This window comes from Triturus cristatus, chromosome 8 (assembly GCF_964204655.1).
Source record: "Triturus cristatus chromosome 8, aTriCri1.1, whole genome shotgun sequence".
NCBI lineage: Eukaryota > Metazoa > Chordata > Amphibia > Caudata > Salamandridae > Triturus > Triturus cristatus.
The window spans coordinates 1130949738-1130972055 of record NC_140591.1 but is presented as its reverse complement, the minus strand read 5'-3'; the positions used below and the strand labels follow the sequence as shown (position 1 = coordinate 1130972055).

The window sequence follows — 22318 nt, the reverse complement described above, 5'->3', positions numbered from 1 at the left end:
TGCCATATTTATTTTCTGTACGAAAGGTTCTGGATGTAACCATAAATGGAGGGGGAAGTGGTCACTCTCTATTCTATGGTCTATTTTAAAATCTTTTATTAAGTACCATAGATTCATAGAAGCCATTAAGAAATCTATATGGGACCTATAGTTCCCCCTACCAAAAGTTGGAGCCGCTGGTCTATCTGACTTAAAACGGCCATTACACGCCCTTAATTCGTGGTTTACAGTAATTTGTAAAATCTGCAAAGCTGCTCTTGAATTTTTTACCATATTATTGGACTCTACAGAAAGGACATTATTAGCTCTATCCTGTTCCTCAAATAAGGTATCCAAGCCCAATATCGGCTCATATTGACAGTTAAAATCTCCACCAACAATTACCTGCTTACTTGGACTTAAAGTGTTTAAAAAGGAGTCAAGGTGGATTATCACCTGTGAATCTTTGCTATGGGGATGCGGTCTATTATAAACATTTATTAAATATATTGTTTCTTTCCCCTTAGTCACCATTCTTAATCCCATTATATCTAGGGAATCAATCGGCAGTAATGTGATTTCTGCCTCCACAGTAACCCTTATCCAAATCACCAGACCGCCAGATGCTCTTCCTCTCGCGGATGGCACTGCGCCCCGACTAAAAGTTTTATAGCCCAGTCTATGCGGTGTATCTGTGGCCCATGTCTCCTGGAGAAGAATAATATCAAAGTTTTCAATGTAGGAGCACCAACCCTCATCCTGCATATTCCTCGATACCCCTGCTATGTTCCATGATATTAATCTAACAGATGGGAATTCGGCTACACCGTCCGCAATAATATGTGATACATTATTTCCATGCGGTGGTGAGTTTACGATGGTTGGACCCCCATCCTTAGTGTGCCTGATACCAGATTGTCTCTTCTCACCCAAGCTATCAGTAGTTAACATGGGGACCCCCACCCCTATTTGGGCAATTTCATCACTAGCTACCACAGTGGACAAAATCATATTTCCACCTTGAATTGTTAGCTTAGATTTCCTATCTGACACAGGTGGTGGAGTTAGTCAATCATTCGAGTCCAGGGAGCTTAGTGCCAAGTACCTATTATTCATGTTAATCTGGAATGGTAAACCTTGGAAAACATTTTGAGATATGCTCGGAGTGGTAATCTGCTTACCCCTAGCTAGGTGCTGGTAGAAATAGCCTAGCGGATGTGCACCCACACTATTCTCTGTCGGTACCAATGATGCTGCTCTGAGTAGTACGGTCGCCACGTGTTGAGGATGTTTAAAGTTGATTATTATGCAATCTCCTTTACAAGCTTTCCTGGCACTCCCAATCCAAGGGACCCGTCTGGTTGATAAGATCTGTTCCGAATAGTTGACAGGGAACCCACAGTTGTGGTGTAGCCAGGAAACTGTTTTCCGTTTAAGACAATCGTGTGTTTCATTTTGCACCTTAGACTGCATAGTATCTAAGGGTGGCACATTTGTAAGTACTACAACATATGGTTCGCATTGAGGGGGTAAATTAGTAGAGCGGGTTTTCTTTGCTCGAACCATTGTCCAGCCTGAAGGGGATGGATCAAAGTCCGGGGCAATTATTTTGTCTGTCAAATGGTTGCTTAGGGTAGAATTAAATGGGGGAATGTTCTCCTTGGACGGGACTTGTACATTTCTTACCTCTTGCTCATTTGAATCACCCTGCGATTTAGTCTGAGTGTTAATCAATGAGGATAGGGAGCCACCTAGTCTGAGCACTTCTGCGGATAATCTATCTATTTTTTCAACTAGTGGTTTTACCACTGCCTCTATTTTGTCCTCAAAGGCCTTAATAATACAGGACATAGTGTCGGGTGAAAATGTATCATTGCCACAGTTATCAGTCATAGTCCCCTTTTGGGTAAAGGGGTTTTTTGTGGTGACTTGGGTATTATTATTAGGGAACTACACATAGAAATACAGGGGAAGCAATGGGAATGGCAAAATAGCCTTATATATGCAAAGCCAAACTTAAAACATTCATTAATTCTCAGAGGAATGCTGCAATTTGACGATGCAGACAAAGGACTCTGTTTTCTTCAGAAGAGTCAATTATAATGTTATTACCCTTTTATACTCCAAACGCTCCTTTACATTGAGCTCCAGAAAATATTCCTTGACATTTACATACCTCACTTCCTGAATGGAGCCATCATCCTGATTAGTTATTTAGTAATCCTAGCAGGATGATGATGGCAATTCATAATAATTAAAGACAGAAGCCTTCTATTACAGCGTAGCAATGGTATGTTCTTCAGGTTTGAGAATATTTTCGGTTTGGGCAATGTGAAAGTGTTTTTAATCATTAGAAAATATTACTTAATTTAGATTTGTTTGATTTAGCCGACATGGCCTCAAACAACTTGCATTTACATCATTTAACATTGGCAGAAAGAAAGAAGAGATTGCACTGACATCAGTGTAACATTTGCAGAAACACAATCCGTTTTTATTTTATGTGACTTCATTCTCCATGTACATACAGTAATAAAATAATAATGTAATTTCTATAGTGCATAGCTACCTCATTTGAGGTGTCCCAGCACTAGGCAACAGTGTCCACCTGCCTCCATGCAGTTATCAAACCCCCTACATCCTGAGCTAAAAAAAAAAAATCAGGCTTTAACATTTTTCTGACTAAGCAGTTCTTCAGACTACAAACTGCTAAGGGCAGAGCATTCCACAATTTGGGCGCTAAGTAGCCGAATGACTTCCAGTCCATACATACTGTCCTAAATCTGGGAATAATTGCAAACATCTCCTCTGCTGATCTAAGGTTACTCGAAGGTACATAAGGTCTTACAAACAGTTGCAAATTACATGGACCTGTGTTATTCAGGGCTTTATAGCAAAACGAGAGGCTTTAAAAGTGGATCTCTATCTTACTGGGAATCAATTAAGTTGTTTGAGTTCAGCCTCCATAGACACACGCCTTAGCAGATTCAGAATGAGCCTGGCCACCGCATTCTGCACTCTTTGTAGTCTATTAATACTGCTCGTTACCACAAAAGAAAGAGGTGGAGGAGAAAGGCACCTGTACATTCCTCCAAATCAAGACATGCAAAACACAAAAAGGTATAGGATGTCGGCAGGAACAAAAGTGGTAAAGAAACCTCGAAATGGATTAGCCAACTCCTATGTATGCAGAGTGGGACCGTTTAAAGCGGAATGCCATCCTTAGTGGAAAAGGATGCCTCACACACATAATAGTGTCAAGCTTCATCATCGTCATCCTCTCCCAACCCTGATAAAATGGTAATACCAGGGCGAACTCAACATCCAAGAAGTCTTGGTGGAAGGAGGAAGTTCTTACATAAAACTACTGGACAGGAGCAGGATCCAGACAGTCTAAAAATACCTTAGGGTTCCTCGGCTATCACCTTTATTAGTGAGAACTCTAGGTATATTAAAAACACTTCTCCTGACGGGTATCAGAGAGTACAATGACTCAGGCCTGTTGCTCATTTGCCAACATGTTTCTGCCCTCAATAATAAGCGTAATAGGTCTGGGGTAGCCTTCAGGGCTAATGGATCCCTATAGTATTAGCTTAAGTGTCAAGTGGACCCTAGGTGGTGATGCAAGTGCAACACCCACTACGTATACCCAGATGAGTCCTACCTAGGCTTCTAATTTCCTGAATTCAGTTGATAACCTATTGAAGGGGGATCATAAGAAGAGACAGTATATGCACATGTGCGTTTCAAAACAGGATACAGTATAGAAACCTCTCATGCAGTTATTGTCAGGGAGGAAGGAAATCTTCCCTAAGCCTTCCTAAGGTTAGTCTATCCCAAGAAGATGCCACCCAACACATGCAACCAAAGATGGTGACTTGACTAATGTCTAAGGTCAGTTAGGGAAGTGGGTACCCACAGGACTGAGAGGAGCAGCTGAATCCGCATGCACACATCAAAGGCATAATTACACTTAATATGCATTTTCAAAAAGAATAATTTTTCTATATATAGTTGTAATGCCTATATTACTTAAGCTAGGCAATATACAGTGTTTGCACATCCTACACCTTACCCTAGGCTTTAGGGGATACCGGTAGGTTGGTCAGGGAGGGGGTGGTATCCTTTATTGACACACTCTAAGAAATCACAAATGGGGGAGACACAAGGCAAAAAAATGAAAAAGGATATACTTACAATTTAACAAAAGGAAGAAATGTCCGACAAAAGATTACAAGTTGTCCTATCCGCTCACAACCTCGTCTTTCGTAGTAAGACAGTATATATCCTGTTGGAATGACTATTTTATTGATGCACAACTCACTTGTACATCGAGTCAAAATCATCAGTTTTGACGTGTTAGATTAAGTAGCATCTAAACAAGCTAAATGTCCAGCAGTCGGAGAACATATGCTATGAAAGCAAACCCATAATTCCTAGCATTGGCTTCATATTATTGGACCATTCGCCTACTAAGCGAGGGAGAGGATACGGAAGCCACTCAATACATAGGCATGTCTCGTTTTTACACCGTACCAACCACTGGTACCTAACCGGTTACTAAGCGTTGGTAACCCTCATGTTAAATTAAGCATCATTATATCAGACAATGCAGGATTCTTTATAACATTATAAACACTGCCAAAGCATAACTCATGTATAGAAGAGAAGCGGTCTGTACATCTTCCATACTCGAGGCTTACTTCACAGACAAAATACCACGGAACTTAGGCACTTGCATGGTTCTGGTCAAGGCAGATCGTAAAGATATTCTGGGAGTATACCATATAATTTTGTCCTTAAAGGAGTCTGGGGCAAATACCATGGGGAGCTATGTATGCCAAGCAGAGGGCCTTAAAAGCAGCTCTGCTCTTGATTGGCAACCAGTGTAGTCCTTTGAGCCCTTTGCTAGCCGATTCAGATCTCCTAAGGATTTTCAGAAGCAGGGCTGCAGTAAACTACAACCGCTGAAGTGTTTTTTAAAAGGACTTGTTGTATAGCCAGGTAAATAGTGTTACAGTAATCAATCCGAGAAAGCACCAGTGAAACAACCACTTTCACGTTTAAAGCATTCCTCCAAAGACTGTCTTAGTCCACTGAAGGATTGGACATCTTTCCTGCACATTATAGATCAAATCCACGGACAAACCTGTAGCAATAACACATGATATTAGAACTGCATACTTAAGTCAGTGTAGTTCTTTTCATCTTTACAGCCAGCACCAACAACACTCTGAAACACAGGAAAGCTCCCAATTGCTCTGATAAATGTTAAACCATTATGGCAAACACAGCCAATGACATCGCTCTCAATTTACGAACACTCTCAAACTACATTTGTTGATCTGTCAGTGGCCAGTCTGCCAATGTACTCAAATTCCATTTTTTTATTTCCGGACATTAAAGGTCTATGAAGCCAAGCCCACCAGCTAACACAGGCACATCTTACTCAATAACATGCTTTCGCAATAGCTTATACAAAGCTTAGCTGTATGGTCTTAAACTAGCCCAGTAGAGTTACATGAATACCCTTAGTAACGCATTGGCTGAAGGTACATATGAATGCACAGCTCGTTCCTCACACTCTTCCATGAAATGTACTTCTAACAGCAGAGTCAATATACACTAATCAGACGAACCTCACTCATGACACCATGCTCTTCGCTCAAAGACCACTGCATCCACTTACACATCTAACCATGCATGCATTTTCCCACCTGCAGGAAAAGCAGATAAGGGGTGGAATGTTATAAGAGGACTCAAATGGCATCAGCATGCTACAGAAATGTCCAGAAGCAATATAACAGTCCTTGCTTGACAGACTAAGCTTAATGTTCTTCAGAGTTAGCAAATCTAAGAAAAAAAACCAGATATACATGTACCTTTGAGCATCCTGCACTGGAATGATCTGCGGAAGAGGGTGATGTGTTGCCACTGCTCAGAAAAGCAGGTTTCAGCCTGCTGTATGATGAATGTGAGCAAAAGGGAGCTGGCAAATTTCCATGCACATTTTCGAAGGCTGGGAGGAACATTTCGCACATTATCTGGACAAGATTAGATTGGGACAAAAAGGTTAAAACAGACGTTATAATCAAATGCATGAAGAACTAGCACAAAATGATCGGGATATTTCATTCATGAAATGGTAAAATTAAGATCAATTTGGTAGGAATATGCTATCAAGCAACACATATTTACAAATGACTGCTACAAACTTAAAGAATGGCAGTGCAACATGTAAAAAGAAAACTACCTTCTGTGCTTCCTTCTTCATTTCACACATATCTGGATTTAAGGCAATACAATAAAGGTATTCCTTTAATGCCTCTTCTGTCCTTCCCAAACCAGATAAAGCTTGAGCTTTCAAAGCATGGCCCTTTGACAAAAAAAAAAAAAAAAAAAGTTGCATGAAAATGGTAAAATGTGCACAGTTTCAAAAGATAAAGGAATAATTCAATATTTTCTTATCAAACTACCTAAAACAAAATTCTCTATATCTGGTAAACCAAGATAGTATTGGCTAGGACCTACGTTTTCCTTGAGGTGTCTCTATTTGCAAAAAGGCCCTGAACCACCTCTGGATGTAACTGCCAATGGTAATCCACAAGGTGCTGAGGCCTCAATTCATGCCCTTGGCATTCAATGAACCAACTAGACAAATTCCTGGACAGTTTAGCCATGTCAGGAGACAAAAAATCCTGGCATATGGAACACAACCCCATCCCTCCTCCCGCTTGTTGCAGTATCACATGGCGGTGGCATTGTTTGTGAGCACCTGCACTAGATTCCCTTTGATGGAGAATAGGAAGGCTTTTCAACACCAAGCGGATAGATCGGAGCTCCAGAAGGTTCATATGGAGCTAGGCCTCCACTGAAGACCAGACGCCTCTTCCAGATGGCCTCCCCAACTCAGAAGCGATGCATCTTTCACCACTGTGAGCTCTAAGTGGGGTAAGAAGAGGGGTCTGCTGTTGACCCAACCATAGTCCTGCAGCCACCACTGCAGATCTTTTGCAGTCTCCTCCAAAACCTGGACTAAATCTGAAAGATTCCCCTGGTGCCATGTCCACTGGGACTTCAGAATCCAGTGCAGAGGCGACATACGCCATTTGGTGTGCTTGGACATAAGGAAGCAGGAGGCTATCAGTCCTAGCAGCATCAGAGTCATTCTCATGAAGATCCAGGGCAGAGATTGAAACATAGGATTCATAGCCCAAATGTCCTGATTTCTCTTCTCTAGGAGTAGATAATGTGCCAAAAAGACACATTATATTGTTGCGGAATTTCTTGGTTTGCTGCACTTTTGCCAACGGGCCCAGAAACACAAGTTGATGCAGGAACCAGGGTGGGAATAGACTCCAAAATTGACCAACTTTGGGAATGTGACTTGGATGCACGATGATGCTCTTCTTCCTTCTCGATGGACCAAGAACAGCAGGACAGGGAACAGTTCCACTTGGACTGCTTTCACTTTTATTTGGACTTCCCTGAGAACTTAAAGCACAAAGACAACAGGTCCCGGGAGCAACCTCGGAAACAAACCTGGGACCCACTTACAGACCTTGACCAGCCCGGCACAGGGTCTTACAGTGCTTTACTGTGTAGAACTTAGCTTCTCAATCTTGAACGATTGGGTGCATCCAGGCGCAACAACTGCAGGTTTTAAGAGTTGTGATCTGACCTCAGGCACCAAAGACAAATCACATGTTAGTCAGTCACAGACATTTGTTTGTGACATTCCCCACAAGGTTTAAACCCTGTAGACTTGGTAGGGGAAATAATTCCCTTGTACACTGCAATCTAGAACAACTTGGAGTCTTGATGAGATTAGGGGTAGCTCTGGATCCGCGTCTGTTGGCGTGGAGTGAAAAGAACAGACGTCAGTGTGCTTGGGTAGCCCTTATATAGTATCTAGGACTGCGCACATTCGGCGTGGATCATCATCAGCACAGAGCTGCAAGGTGCGGTATCTGCAATTTGAAGTCTCTTATCAGAAAAAAGATTTTAGAAATTCTCTTCAACTTAAACCTTGTCTATGATTTTATCATCCAAGCAGCACTGGGGGCATTTGACCATAAAACAGCAACGGTTCACCTCTGGTTCTAGCCAGGTATGATATTTTTATTGAGGCTGTTCTCCGAGCCTGGCTCTTGCTTCACCCGTTTATGATAAATAAAGTGCATGTGAAGAGTCCTCTCCTATCTGCAGATGGCATCTGTTTGATATCCTTCACTACAATGGGAGAGCACTAGGTCAATGAACATAGATCGAAAAAACCAAAAGAGAAGCTTGCTTTTCAGACGGTCTCAGTCCCGTATGGCTATGCACATTCTCTGACACATTTTGTTTTTAGCACAGTTAGCGTTGGAGGTCATCACACACACTTTTTTCTCTTTCTTATGGGGTGGAGAGGGTGGATAGCAGTCTCAATTCTGTCAATATTATTATTATTTTTTAATTTCTACTAACCAATCTACATATCCTTTAATAAAAGTTGGCATCACTCTCCTTCTCCCTTACTGATCACATAGTTTCATTTACCGTGAGGCAATTCTCCAAATACTTGGGAGTTTCTTAAATGGACTGGGCTGAAAACTGACTAAATATTATTTTTCCTCTCTATTAAATTTCCCATGTAGGTCCATGGGCTTGCCTTCCATTATCACCTTCAATGTTTTCCCTCTATAATTTTTCTCTTTTTGGCGTGGGCATACTGCTCAGAGTGTGTGCTGAAGCTTGCATGGATGGTGTCTCAAAGAAGTAATCTTCTCCTGAGGAAGGGGACCTTGAGCACCTTGGGGCCCACACAAAACTAGGAACATCTAGAAGTGGATCACAGTCTAGCAGGAGACACTGCAAGACTGCAAATGTGTCAAGATTGCGAATGTGGCAAATCTGTATCATCCTGACCCACCCCATACCTTCCGACTTTGTGGGAATCTGCCTCAGCCCTAAAGACAAAATGAGGCACAGGACCCTTTCCTTTTAGTCAAGGACTGAGATTAATTTCTCATTGACAGAGACAGGATGCCTTTATCTAATGAACAATTTGAATAATTTTTCTACACCTTACAATTCTAAGATTCTCTTTTACTCGGAGATCTTTATTTGCAAGATGATAAATTAGGACAGTTAAAAAAAGGCCTAACATTAAAAAAGGGATAGTTCTGACAAAACTATGACCCGAGTTTGTGTGATTATGGAGTGGAGCTGTATTAGAGTTCAAAACACCTGTTACCTCCTCGTGGAAGCCTCAAATTCTCGTCTCAGCAATGTACAGTTAAAATGTACAGAAGATTAACTTGGTTATTCAATTGGAAAGCAATGGTGACTAAGGCCATAAGATATCAGGGCCAAACAGTACCCACCACAAACCCTACCCAATAGTCACTGTATAAAATCACAGAGAACTGTCCTTGTATACTATGACCAAGAATCCTCTAGGAGAGCAGCTCTTAAAGAGGTATGTCATGAAGCGTAGAGAAACAGGTAATGATATGCAACATCCAGATGTAGGGCCACTTTTTAAATAATTGTTAAAAGGAACAAGCTGTTGTGGTTGATGAAAAAGCATACAATCCTGCAAGACGACGAAAAGCTTGAGAGGAGACATAAAAGGAGGTTTGAGCTATTCTCAGGCCATCCTGACAGTTTCCTGCCTTTAGTCCATTTAGTAAGGGTTGTTGAAGGCAATACTAAGTTTTAAGACATGTGATGCCAACAGCAGCCAGCAAAAACAAAAAGCAAATATCGGTCAGGATTAGATACCTAGCTGGTAACAAGTTAATGGCATTAACAGGTTTATGGCACTCCAGATGGGGCACATCAGCCTGTCCTCAAACAATTTTCATAACAGCTGAATAGAAGTCCATTCACCTCAGCCCTTCGATATCACAGGACAAATCACATGCTCTCTGTGCTCTGTACCATTACCCTTCCGCTGTCCATTTTTGTTCTGATGTCACCATTCAGAAGGCATAGCTGCCTTAAGCACCTAAAACATGCTACTACAATCAAGAGATGCCCTTTAATAGGAGATAATTGAATAGAAAAAAACCACAAGTTTAAATCTATACCCTTTATCTTTGTGCATATACCAAAGTACTTCTACAGAAACACTGTTGCACTTTATGACCATGCTTGTTAAAACCGTCAAGTCTAGCTCTATTAATTACTTAGGTATTCACACACTACAACCTAACAGCTGCATAAATCTTTCTCTGGTAGAGGTGTTTTACTTGCTATTCTCAAACACTGCCTTTCTGAACAAATCCAGTTGCAGAGAACACTCTTCTTGCTGGCCCTTTAATAACGTTACTGTTCTGTTTGTAACTCTTATGGCTTTTCAGTGAGATTTTTGCTCAGAACTATGCCCTTTCAGCAGATCACAGGTTCCAATACCCACCGGGTTAACTAAGTTGCATCATTCTTACGTCAATAAAATGGATAGCACCAAGTTAGGTAAAGCAAGGGCAGAAGCGAAAATGTTTAGTTACAGCTTTCCCAAGAAGCAGTCCTGTAGTAGCAAGTGGTATATGAAACGAAAAGTTACATTTTACATTACAGAAGGCATATTTTGGGTACCTTTGTCCAGAGGGCCTTGTTTTGACAGACTACTTCTGCATCACAGAGTGCTTGCTCGTAGTTTTTCAACACGGAGTACACCTCTCCTCGTTGCAACAGCAAATGGTAATCCGAAGGGTCTAGAAGTGGAATGAAAATAAAGAGGTTTACCAGCAAATTCAAACCAAGACAAGGCATATTACATCTGCAGAATACTTATTATGGTAAAGATTAAATTGAACCATGCATCTACGGTCACTGGAGAACCATACATTATGATCAAAGGCAAACACACCTTAAAAAGAAATAAGCTGCCCCCCCTGCCAAACACGGTGTAAGCATAAGGGTATCTGGTATTGGTGGGTAAGACTTTTATCAATTTACATCTTTATTGTAAGTCAATGCCAGAGGCTCATACTAGACTATCAATTTTCTTTCATTATTCAAGCAAACTGGAAGCATGATATTTATTTAGAGGTAGATTCAAATTCTCATGAACATCTGGAGGACGTCTGTAATCTCCAACCCACCTCAACAGTGGACAAACTAGAGTATTAATTTCTGCCCTTTCCAGTTTCTTTTCTTTGCTGATATGCAAACAAATTGAATGTCTTCTTATAGATACAGGGATTTGGAAAGCTTATATGTTTTTCCACTGCCTTTTGCATGTTGAAGGAATATGTTGACCAAATTTGTTAGCGTGTTATTGTATTGGTATCTAGGAGAGAGGGGAAAGTCTTAATTTCAAATTAAATGTTCCTTTGGGGCTGGTACGAACTATAAAGCGGTACATTACACGCAAATCCCGAACCAATGTCTCTAGTCTGAGAGCCCACTCCAGAGACTCCCAGCAATAAAACACCGGAGTCTCTCGAACCCCGCAGCAAGCTCTGCATGAGTTTCTTTGCGCTGGGTCATCAGACGTGAGGTGAAAAGCATGGGGGTGTTTAAGAGGAAGAGAGAAGGCATGAGAAAGCCAGTAGCTGGGGAAGGCTCACTGGCCCACTTTGCTCATATTTCCCTTGGACCTTCTGCTGCATCTATGTTCTACACCTGAATCTGGACAGTTGGCAGGGCTAATTTAAAATATTAATCACACTCCCATACCACGCCCCTTAACAGATAGTGAGATTCCGTTTTTTTCAAAATCAACCACCAAACCCGAGGCCCAGCACAAGAGGAAAGCAAATGACTTATCAGATGTTCAAGAGGGAATCAGTGTAAATGAGCTGCAGAATTTCCCACCATTAGTGAACATTTCCTGAAAAAGCACAATCATGAAATGTAGTCACCTAGATAGCGCCACCTTGACCTTCATTCTTGGGAAGGTGACAACTCTCATATTGAGAACGAAGAATGAATCCTATTTGGCAGTATCTCCTTCCTTTCTGACGAAACAAGTTGTGCATTGCCCATTACGTCAAATGTTACAAGGGAACAAACACGAGCAGCTTATATGTCAACACACAAATAACCCAAACAATCTTGGTGAAGACATTAAGAGTGATTAAAGCTATGCGGTTTCTAAAAAAGGAAATCAACTTCAAAAGATCTCAATTAGCAACTGCCTAATGCTGCATTATTTTATTTTGACGTATATTAAAAACGCCTTCGTCTTCATCTTGTTTCACGCCATGTGAATCAATCCTGTCAACATGCATATAGATATGTAAAAATGTTTGTGGAGGTTGTAAGGGAAAATTTATTTTAATGTATTTGATAATACAATTTATGCACTATTTCCTTGTTAAAGAGGAAACGGTCACAGGTCCCCGGAGGGGTTCTCTTTTTAGGGTTTTTCTTTTAGTGGTCAAAAGATAATTGGAGGGCACACAGAAAGAGTCGACATTTCACTTGTGTATTTTGGCACCGTTTGCTTTGTGAGTAGACGAAAACTGGGGCGGACACTGGGTTGTGAGACACCCATTTCAACGTTTAACTTTCTTCAACTTCACTCAATGAAGAAATTAACTGTAATGAGATGTTTAAATCTGGCAACTTTGTAGTATACCCAGCAATGCTGAAAACATTATATAGTAGTGCAATATTCAGCTCCTAAAAATGGTTCCGGCTTCTGCTACAACACTGTGTCTCAAAGAATTTTTAGAGCTAGGCTTGTTTGGTTAGTATTGCCAGAAGTAAGCCAACAGTCTACATCACTGATACAAATGGCCAAACATGAGCCCTGATCCGATCTTTGATCACCTCCGATGGGTGAAAGTCTCCCATAGAACTTCCTACATCTGTTAGGTCAGCCAAAGGAATTACAGGAACGAGACAACAAAAACAGGTTTTGCGCCACACAATGTCAATTACGTTTGCAAGTGACTCGCGTGAAGACCGGATTCATTTCAGACTTAAATAATATTCAATAAGTGCCCAATTTGTTGTTCCCACTGTAACATTTTTAAGTCTATATATTAAGAGTTTGGTACCTTGTTCCAGGGGTAGTTGTGTAAGCAAAGGGTTAAACTAAATTCTACATAATACAGTTCATTGGTGACATGGTGCAGGTCAAGAGAAGTCAGATGAGTGGTCAAGTACCCCAAAAACAGTAATCGTTCTTTAGAACACATTAAAGAGATGCATTAAGAATTCACTGGTGTTGAATGAACCACTTCAAAATGCTTATATTGTAAATAAGGCATTTCCGCTTTCGATTTCAACAAACACTGGCAAATCCAATAGGTCTTGCCTATGCAAGAGCTATTTGCTTTGCCAATGTCTTTTAGCCATGTTGTACAGCAACGAGGATGCGACTCAGCATGGCAAAACATTAGTGGCATGGAGTGGGGTAGAGTGGAGTGGGTGAGAGTGCAGCGGGATGGCATATAGTAGCATACAGTGGCGTGGCATAGAGAGGAGTAGAGAACCAGAGATTAGCGGAGTGGCATAAAGTGGAGTGGAGTGTGACAGACTGGAATGGAGTGGTGCAGAGTGGAATGGAGTGGTGCAAAGTGGAATGGAGTAGAGTGGTGTAGAGTAAAGTGATGTGGAGTGGGTAAAGTAGAGTGGAATGGCAGAGTGGATTGGTGTGGAGTAGAGTGGAGTATTGTGGAGTGGCGTAGACTTTTCTAGCTGGTATTGAGTGGACTCGTAGAGAATGAGGTGGAGCAGAGTGAAGTGGTGTAGAGTGGAGTAGCATTGTGTGGCGTGGAGTGCCATTGTTTGTCATTGTGTGGTATGGAAAGTTGTCGGAGTTGCCGCTTAATTGTCCAACAGCACTTCAAAACCTCATCAGGGTAAGTGCGTACTATATAAATTAAATTCTAATCCAGTAGCTTACCAATTATTTTGACCTATGATCCCTGTAAGCATCGGATGCCTTTGACCCGATTGAGGCGCTTGTTTGTCTGTAAAATGCTTCTGCAAGGTCGGCTTTACAAATAAATGTGTTTTCGAAAGGGAGGGGCGAGAAGAGTAACATAAATTGCAGGGTTGAGGATAAAGGAGATGGAGCACGACGGCGGCTGTGAGTGAAATAGTAAAATCAATCCCACCACTAGCAAGGATGCACACTAACAAATCCATATGTGCTTGATCCTTGCACCACAGAATGAAATAGAAAGAAGCAACATCAACATATGCTGGCCAATTGGGAGGCAGCACAGAAGAGTGACAATGACGTCAACAAATGGTAAGCAAAGGGAAGGATCAAAGTCCTTCACTGTAAACAACACCCTGGCAAGCACAGCGCATGCGCTATGTAGCCGAGACCTAAAAATAAGTACCTACATCAGAGGCCCCCTCTGGGGCTTGGACCAATGGGTCCTGCCTGGTCTGGCCGAGGTGGACCCTGGTCACAAGGGCACTGCCACAGTGCATACTGTGTCTCTAGTAGAGGCTGAGCACCTGCGCAGACAATCTGCACAAAATATACTGACATGTGTCCGGTTATATCACTCTAATCTTTGCATAACTGTACTAAGCTGATTACTCTCCAACACACCACTATATACGAGTTTGCTTTTTATGTATTTATTTGAACATATTTTTGCAATAATTATAACTGCACAAGTAAAACTAAACTATTTAACAAATACCTGTTAAGAAAGGTATTTGCCATCTATGTATTCTGTTGCATGAAAGGTTGGTTACCTATACCCGACAACTCAGGATGGCTGAATGAGGGGGGGTCTACGATGACAGTGTTAGGAGGCGGCAACATGATTGATTGATTGATGTACTTATAGAGCGCAGCTATCACCCTACGGGCATCTTGGCGCTTGCATTGGGAACCCGTCCTGGTTTTTCCCTGTAAGATAACCCGTACTGGGCATCCCCAAGGTGAAAGCCAGGCATCCCGCCGCGGGGGCCGTTGTGGAGATTAAGCAGGCTTGTTGCCCAGAGCTGCATAGTGTGAACTCGTGCTTAGAGTGGGCACCGAAGCGAGAATTATCGAGTCCGTGGACAATTGGGCTCTAGACCCTGCCGCGTCGGGAATCGAACCCAGGTCCCGGGTCTGATCTATGCTTCAGGGTATGCCTCCTCTAACCAGTGAGCTACACTTCTCCACGTATATGCTTCTGCAGTTCGTTTCAATTCGTTGTTTTCCTTGTTACGAACAATAAATTGATTAAGCATGACATAAAAAAAATGAACGTTTACATTTCCTATTTTGCTCTAAACCCCCATAGACTACTGTACTCTTTCCTGGACCCGCCTCCAGCAGAACAGCGCAGTTTTCTCATTTGATAACTCTGCATTACTCTTATTGCAATCAATGGCTAGGATTTGTTTTCGTATAATGTTATTGCTGATTAATTGATTTAGGTTGCATTTGGCACAGTAGAAGTGCGGCAGCACTGAGGTGGCCGGTCCCAGGTGTCCCCAGACATTCGTGAAGCATTACCTCCGTAAAGCGCTTTTATGGGAAGTGGTCAGTGCTCCACGGCAGAGCTCACTAGGGACCCCTTAATGCCCAAATAAACTGGGCTTCAAGGTCAGATTTGCACACAAGCATTTTTAGAGCTTACATTGCAATGTAGGGATGCTTTCTATACAGTTCTATGGGGCAACATTACAAAATATGTTGTATTTATTTTTACAGTTACATCTGTACATAAACAGCTGACAGACGAGGCAGCACAGACTGTGGTTGGGAACATTTTGAAACTGACTTTCCCAATAGACCTCCTCAGCTAGATCCAGGGCTACTTCCTTCCCCGGTGGCAGCATGCCTTCAGGGGTGAAATTCATGCCCTACAGATCTGTACAACATTACAGTAGCAATGTTTAATGCTTGGCTCATCTCCCTTACATGCAGTGATCTTGTGCCGATCACTTGTGTCCATGGTTAAGTTGCTGTACTGATCTGCACATTTGTTTGTGGCCAAAAGGCCCATGGTCACATGAGTCATGGTGTAACCGTGCATTCGTACCAGAATTAGCGGGTAGGTATGCTTTGGTCTCCTGTGTTTTTGTCCAGTGTCCTCCTACAAGTAAATGTGTGCTCATCTATTGTTCTGTATAACTTGTATCATGATATCCAGGTGATATGACGTATGTGTTTTCACTGCGGAGGAGGTATGGCAAGTTTTAGCCTTAAGGGAGCGTACATTGTAAATAAGTCAGCCAGTCTAAATCATAGATTTTACAGCCAGTATACACCTTCCCTACCCTGACGCTGAATAATGTTTTTTTGAGTGTCTGAATTACTGATACTAGGAAAAATCCTTCCTCTTCAGTTACTGTGAGTTGTGTAACTGTGTTGATCCATCTTATAAACCAGAGACATTACATTTTCTCAAGGTTATGAATAGACATTAACTTCAACGCAGCGGTAGGCACTTTATCGACCTTGGAAGGATAAAAAGCCAAGTCACCCCAGGTACACTTCCAAGCCATGGCCTGCATGTTCTACTCAGATCTTTTGCAGTGGGTGTTACACACACCACGTTATCTTGGGCATATGTTGTAGCTCGGTTTTTGCTAAGAACTGGTTTACAAATAGAAGTGTTTTAGATAGGGAGGGGCTAGCGGCAAGGGAGCAGCATATATCATATGGTTAAGGATAAAGGAGCTGGAGCAAGGTGGCGGCGGTGAAATAAATAGTACCTCAGTCACACCGCCAGCAGCGGAGGCAAACTAATTAAATCAAATCAATCTGTGCTAGATCCATGCGCCACAGAAGTAAACGGAAGTGACGTCGAGAAAATGCTGGCCAATTAGGATGTGGCATGGAAGAGTGACAATGATGTCAAGGAATGGTAAGCACTGGGTGGACTCCAAACCCTTTACTGTAAACAACACCCTCGCAAGCACACAGCATGCACACAGCATGCACTGTGCAGGTGAGACCTTAAAAAACAAGCATTGGCATAGCCAATAGGTCTTGCTTTTGGGATCTTATAAGTATTTAGTTATGCAGCACAATATCCTTGGTGCACCAACATTAACTGTTGCATGGTTAAACACTTATAAGGTCCCAGTAGATCAGCTATCCACAGTGACCGATGTTGGCGGTGGCGACTGATCTTGGCAGTAGGAGCCCAGGTGGCTGCCATGGTGAGAAGCCCGGAGTTTACCCCAATGCAAATCTATCACTGCTGTCTCTCGCCCCGGGACATTGGAGCACAGTGGGTGCAGATGAGTTGCTGCTGCCTCATACCTGCTGCAACTCACCCAAAAGACACTCTAAAACCACTACCCCTTCCACAGGCCTCATTAATGTCGAATTCACAGCCTCGTGATTTCAGAAATGAAACATTTTCAATATTATTTTCAACAGAATCATTGTGGTTACTTATTTATCTTAAACAGCTAACGGCCATTGACAAAGACAATAGTCTTAGCTGGTGTTAGTCAATTGTAGTGCTATATATCTGGATGCAATAACATCAGAGTCACCAACATACAGGTCAGGTGGCACTCTATGGAAATCATAGAAATGTAAATTAGGGGTTTACGTCATGCCCTTAATGATATAGTCCACGCCCCTTTTCGAGCCCCCCAGTTTTTTCATCCTACTTAAAGCCCTGGTGCTTGGGTTTGGATCTCAGACACCCCCTGCTCTTGTTCCTTTAGGTTCCTTCGTAGCCCTGACAGCCATTTTATATTGTGCATCAGATGTTGACTACAACCTGCGTCTGGAACCAATGGCAGTAACAAAGCGCAGTTTCTGGGTGTGCTTGCAATTAAAGTTGCTGATCTTTTACTAACATGGGGACTTTTATTATCTTGCATGCATGCAATCTGTAATTAACGTGCTAATTTAAAGTTCGGCCCCGTTCACATGCTGTTTCTCTCATATCTGAAACAGAGAAAAACCCGCTTTTGTTCACTATTTTGTTCCACAAACAAACGAGGGGCAAAGACTAGGCTAACGGAGTGCATGCAACCCCAGGGTTACACGCCGGGTAATTACAGATGGCCGGGGATGCATCGGATGTAGAGGATGGGGCGGCGTTCTACCAGGGATTACCAGCATCAGGACAAGGGGAGGCGGAGAAACTTCTCAAAACAAAGCGGGCGCGCTACAAAGGGAGTCAGCCTTGCACAATGTAGGCCTCACGCACTAAAGCGGAGTTGTAACTTACCCACAAGAAGAGGCTGTCTTGGCGCTCATACAAGGAATTCCAACCACGGGTTGTCATGTGAGCACTGAACCCAAGAATGTCAGTAACTTAGTGTGTCTTTTCTTTGATCAATCAGATGCTTTACATACAGATTTCAGTGCCATTTAGACAACAGGCCAAAGTAAATCAACTGTTGAAAAATAAAATTACAAGGAAATGCGTGAAGGGGAGGAGGAAGCGGGCCAGTTGAAACATAGTTACCTTCAAAGAACTCCCATTGGCTACTGCGGGCCTCTGAAAGCTTGGTGCCGCCGCAGGGCTGATAGCTGCGCCCCTGCTGGTCTGAGATAAAAGTACAGCAGGCACCAATTGAAAGCAGAAAAAAAAAGAAAAAGCGTTTCCCTTGTGGGAGCGAACCGCGGCAGGTGAGATAACTGCAGATGGCGCCGCTGCTCGCTCCCGCAAGGTAATCGCCACACATGCACGAGGGCTCATTGGGAACAGTGCAGTACATGCATGCATGAGTTTCCCAAAAAGTCCTGAGCGATTACAAGAGGTCATCTCCTATGCAGCGCTTGCGCGCTGCGTAAGCGAGGCCTAAAAAGAGAGCAACTAGGCTTAATAATGGGGATTTTTTGTCCATGAGTTAGAATGTTGTCATAAAGCGCTGTGATTTAATTATCTGATGAAACTGAGATGTTGAGAGTGAAACAAGTGTCCATCTCTTCCAATTGGTCGACAGTTGTAAATTATTATTAGCTAGTTTGCTACAGTTTTTCTAAATGTTGGATTAATGGCCTGCTTTTGAGTGCATCTTTTGTATCTTATTGTTCAAAGGGAATAACGTACTCTTTTTTTTAGGGGTTATTTTATACAAAGAAATGCAAATTAAATATTCAACAATAAATTCATAACCACAGCTTCACCATTAACAAAGCAAAACTTTAAACCAGGATTGCCTAAATGCCTAGTCTTTTTGGTACACTGCAGTACAATGATACACGTTAAAATGATGTAATTGCATTAGAAACTGCGGAAATTATCAATAAAACAAGGCTTTAGTACACTTCACAAGTAAGGATATCTGTGTATAAGCGGGTGGATTGTCAACCTGTTCATGTTAAATGATTTACCAAAATAATTTCAACAGTTGAAACTGGCAATAGCGTTAACTGTATGCACATTGTTGATGTTTTTAAGTGGTCCTTAGTTCCATTAGTATTGCAGTTTAGGTAGAATACATTTTACTCAATGTCAACTTATCGAAGGAGGATTTGTTTTTCACAAGTTAATCCAATTAACTTGCCAAAGGAGTCAATGAATGGAATAATCAGCGATTAGTGGGCACGTGCCGCAGTAGCTCAGCGTCAGGTGGACTGCCTTACACAAGGTTTACATGCAATGACAAGCATTTGCAATGCAATCGGTCTGCATTTGTCAAAGTTAGAGCTATTGGCATTTTAAATCATAATGTTTTTTACTGATGTTTTTTGGTTTGCAGTGGAGTAACGTAACCGGTAAAGCAGCTGACTTTGGAATTGGTGAACTAAGTTAGAGTTTTAGGAGTGATTACTGTATTGTATGCGCAGGACGTGAAGCAGTTCCACTCCTTGTCTGTTGAGCCTTGTGTCTGCTTAGCTAAACAGTTTAACTAACTAATCTCCCGGAACGTACAGCATGTACTCCTTTCTTATTAATCTAAAGTGTTTTTACGCAATGTGAATAGAAATAGAGATGGTTTATGTCTGAAACAGATTCATTAGGTTTTTGTTGGGACTGAACTGTTGCCATTCCTTTTCCTTAGCTACATCTTCCCTACTGCTCAGCCAGGATGAGTGCTGGAGTGCCTGGTGATGTGCTGAGTGTCAGTTGGAGTGTGCAGGTTGAGCAGCAGGGAGGCTGCTCCTGGTGGGGCTATTTTTTATCATCTACCTACTTTACACACAAAAGGAGGGGGAGGAGGGACTACTCCTACTTGGACCTCCTCAACAACTATCTCAGCACACAAAAGGAAGTAGGAGTGGGAAGATAATGAACGCATAAAGAGTTATAGTAGACAAAGTCAACATGTTTGAAAAACTGCCCTCACCCACAGAAATGTGGCATGCTTCATCACAGGGCTGCTAACAAACCCCTGTGCAGACCAACACCTGGGGTGGAGCAATTGGCTGGGGGAGACAAAACAAACAATGAATAATAGGGGAGCAAGAGTATAAGTGCAGAAATGTATGTTAAAACTAGCTCAGGGATGTCCTAAAGCCCATTTTATTCCTGGCCCCCCCGGCCAGGGTTAAGAATGTCAAACGACCTAGAGGATGGTGATGAGCATGGTCTATTATGCACCGTTTGCCCCTCCTCACTACAGAATGGTCATTCTCTCACCACCATCCTGTAAGCCAGGGAGTTAATCTGGGTATGCATAGAGTGAATAAACTTGGCAAGGCACGATTATGAGAATATTTAATGCAGAGAACTGCGTGACAAAACCAAAATAAATTGAGTCCCATTTTCTGCTAGTAAAAAACGGAAGTAGGTGGTCGCTGTAAATTTCCTACAATGCTTGGTAATTGAAAAATACAGAGTAGTGGGCTTGCTTACAAGCAGTTATTTTCGTCACCAGAACATTTCAACACCTTCAGAAATGAACTGACATTCATTTATAGAGATGTCTCCAGCAGCCTTTCATTGTGCTAGTGAGCAATAAAACAAAGAAATTAAAATAAATACTTGTCCCAGTTATTCCCCCCCCAAATCAGGGTGAGTTTAAATTAAAATGTGGCTGAAGTGAATGCCTGAAAATGTTAATGGTGGGCCTGCCAATTTCTGGCATATTTTAAAGGAAGGTTAATGTGGGGACTCTGCCTTTCATTCAAGGAACAGATTTCACACGAGTGGCAGCAATAAGTGTATATTTATTAATGACAAAGGTGTTAATAGGTGCGTCACGGGATTGTTTCATGCAAGTAAGGCTGATACTCACTGAGTTATAACTTTGTAGCTATTCACAAACGCTTGCAGTACCTTGTACAACTCCTCTCTGCATTTCTAAATTAATGAGCGTAGAAAGTGAATAAAAGTGCATCGACCTGCAACCACTATTTTTACCTGGTAGATCTTCCAAAAAAAAAAGGTTTGGTGTACTATACAGTAGCCAATCATAAAGGAAAGGACACAGTCATAGACGAGAGGACTAAGTAAGGGAGGGATAATGTCAAACAAGCATAGTAAATACGGTATATTCAGACATAGGGGTGAGCAGTCAACAGTAATTTAACAAGACACTGCTTCTGCGGAACGGAAAAGTGCGACTACGTCCCTTCCCTTCCCAGAGCATGGCGCGGAGTCAGACGTCACTGGCCACCACACATATGATGCCCTGCATGGTGGCTGCGGCTACCCTCTAGAAGACGGCACCGACAGCGACTCTGAAGGGGGTTAGCAACCCTTCTGATCCGACCGCGATGATCTTTAAACAAGAAATTATATCATTACCTGAAAATGTCAGAAGGAGTGAGGGACAGGAGCACGAGACACAATGGGGGAGTGGCTGGAATTTATGTTTCACGTTTCCACCATTTTTTAAATATTATGCATAACGGCAAAACAGCTTTGCAAAGAAACAAAAAGTTATTAACGTGGCCTGGAGAGAAAGCAGCCATTGCACATAATATCAAAACGGTCAGAAATACTCGGGGGGGAGGGGAGGTGGCGGTGGAGGGACAGATGGGAGCCGAAGCTGCACAGCACCAAAGAGCAAGCAGGAAAGAAATAATAAACAAGCAGTAGGGAAAATGAGGAGGAAGCTGCAGCACCAGGGCAGAGAGTGAGCGCAAGCAAGTTCCAGAGCCTAAACAAGCAACAATAAGAAAAAGAGCGCTCACAAAGTAATAAATAACATGAAAAGTAACAGCACATTTAACAAGGGGCAGTCCTCATCAGAAGTTACAAAACTACAAAAGGAGGGACTACTGAGCATATTGCTCAAAGAAAAAGTCATTTATGAAGGACGGTAAAAGGAGCCAATTAGAAAGATGGGCGGTGCATAAAGCCCATAATCCAGATACAGCACATCTCGAAGAGACAGAGCATGCGCTGCCTAGGCGAGACCTAAAAAAACAGGTGGTGTGCTTTTCAACCTGCACAGCTTAACAGGCATAACTACAAAAAACTGGACAGGGTGCTTTACTTAAGAAAATCAGTATGTGGAGTAGGGTCCTACGCACGGCCTTCTTTTCAAACAAACGGCACTCGCCAAGCAA

At 42.3% G+C, this 22318-nt stretch overlaps 1 protein-coding gene across 1 annotated transcript in view; it reads right to left on the bottom strand.

Annotated features, from left to right (window-relative positions):
* The window catches only part of LONRF2 (LON peptidase N-terminal domain and ring finger 2), a 264732-nt gene that overhangs the window by 165288 nt on the left and 77126 nt on the right, over nucleotides 1–22318 (bottom strand). Inside the window, exons 2-4 of the mRNA XM_085622770.1 lie at nucleotides 10564–10682; nucleotides 6233–6355; nucleotides 5862–6023 (exon numbers count right to left, since the gene is read on the bottom strand). Of these exons, the coding sequence (XP_085478896.1) occupies nucleotides 5862–6023; nucleotides 6233–6355; nucleotides 10564–10682 (404 nt within the window). The remainder of the gene's footprint in view (nucleotides 1–5861; nucleotides 6024–6232; nucleotides 6356–10563; nucleotides 10683–22318) is intronic.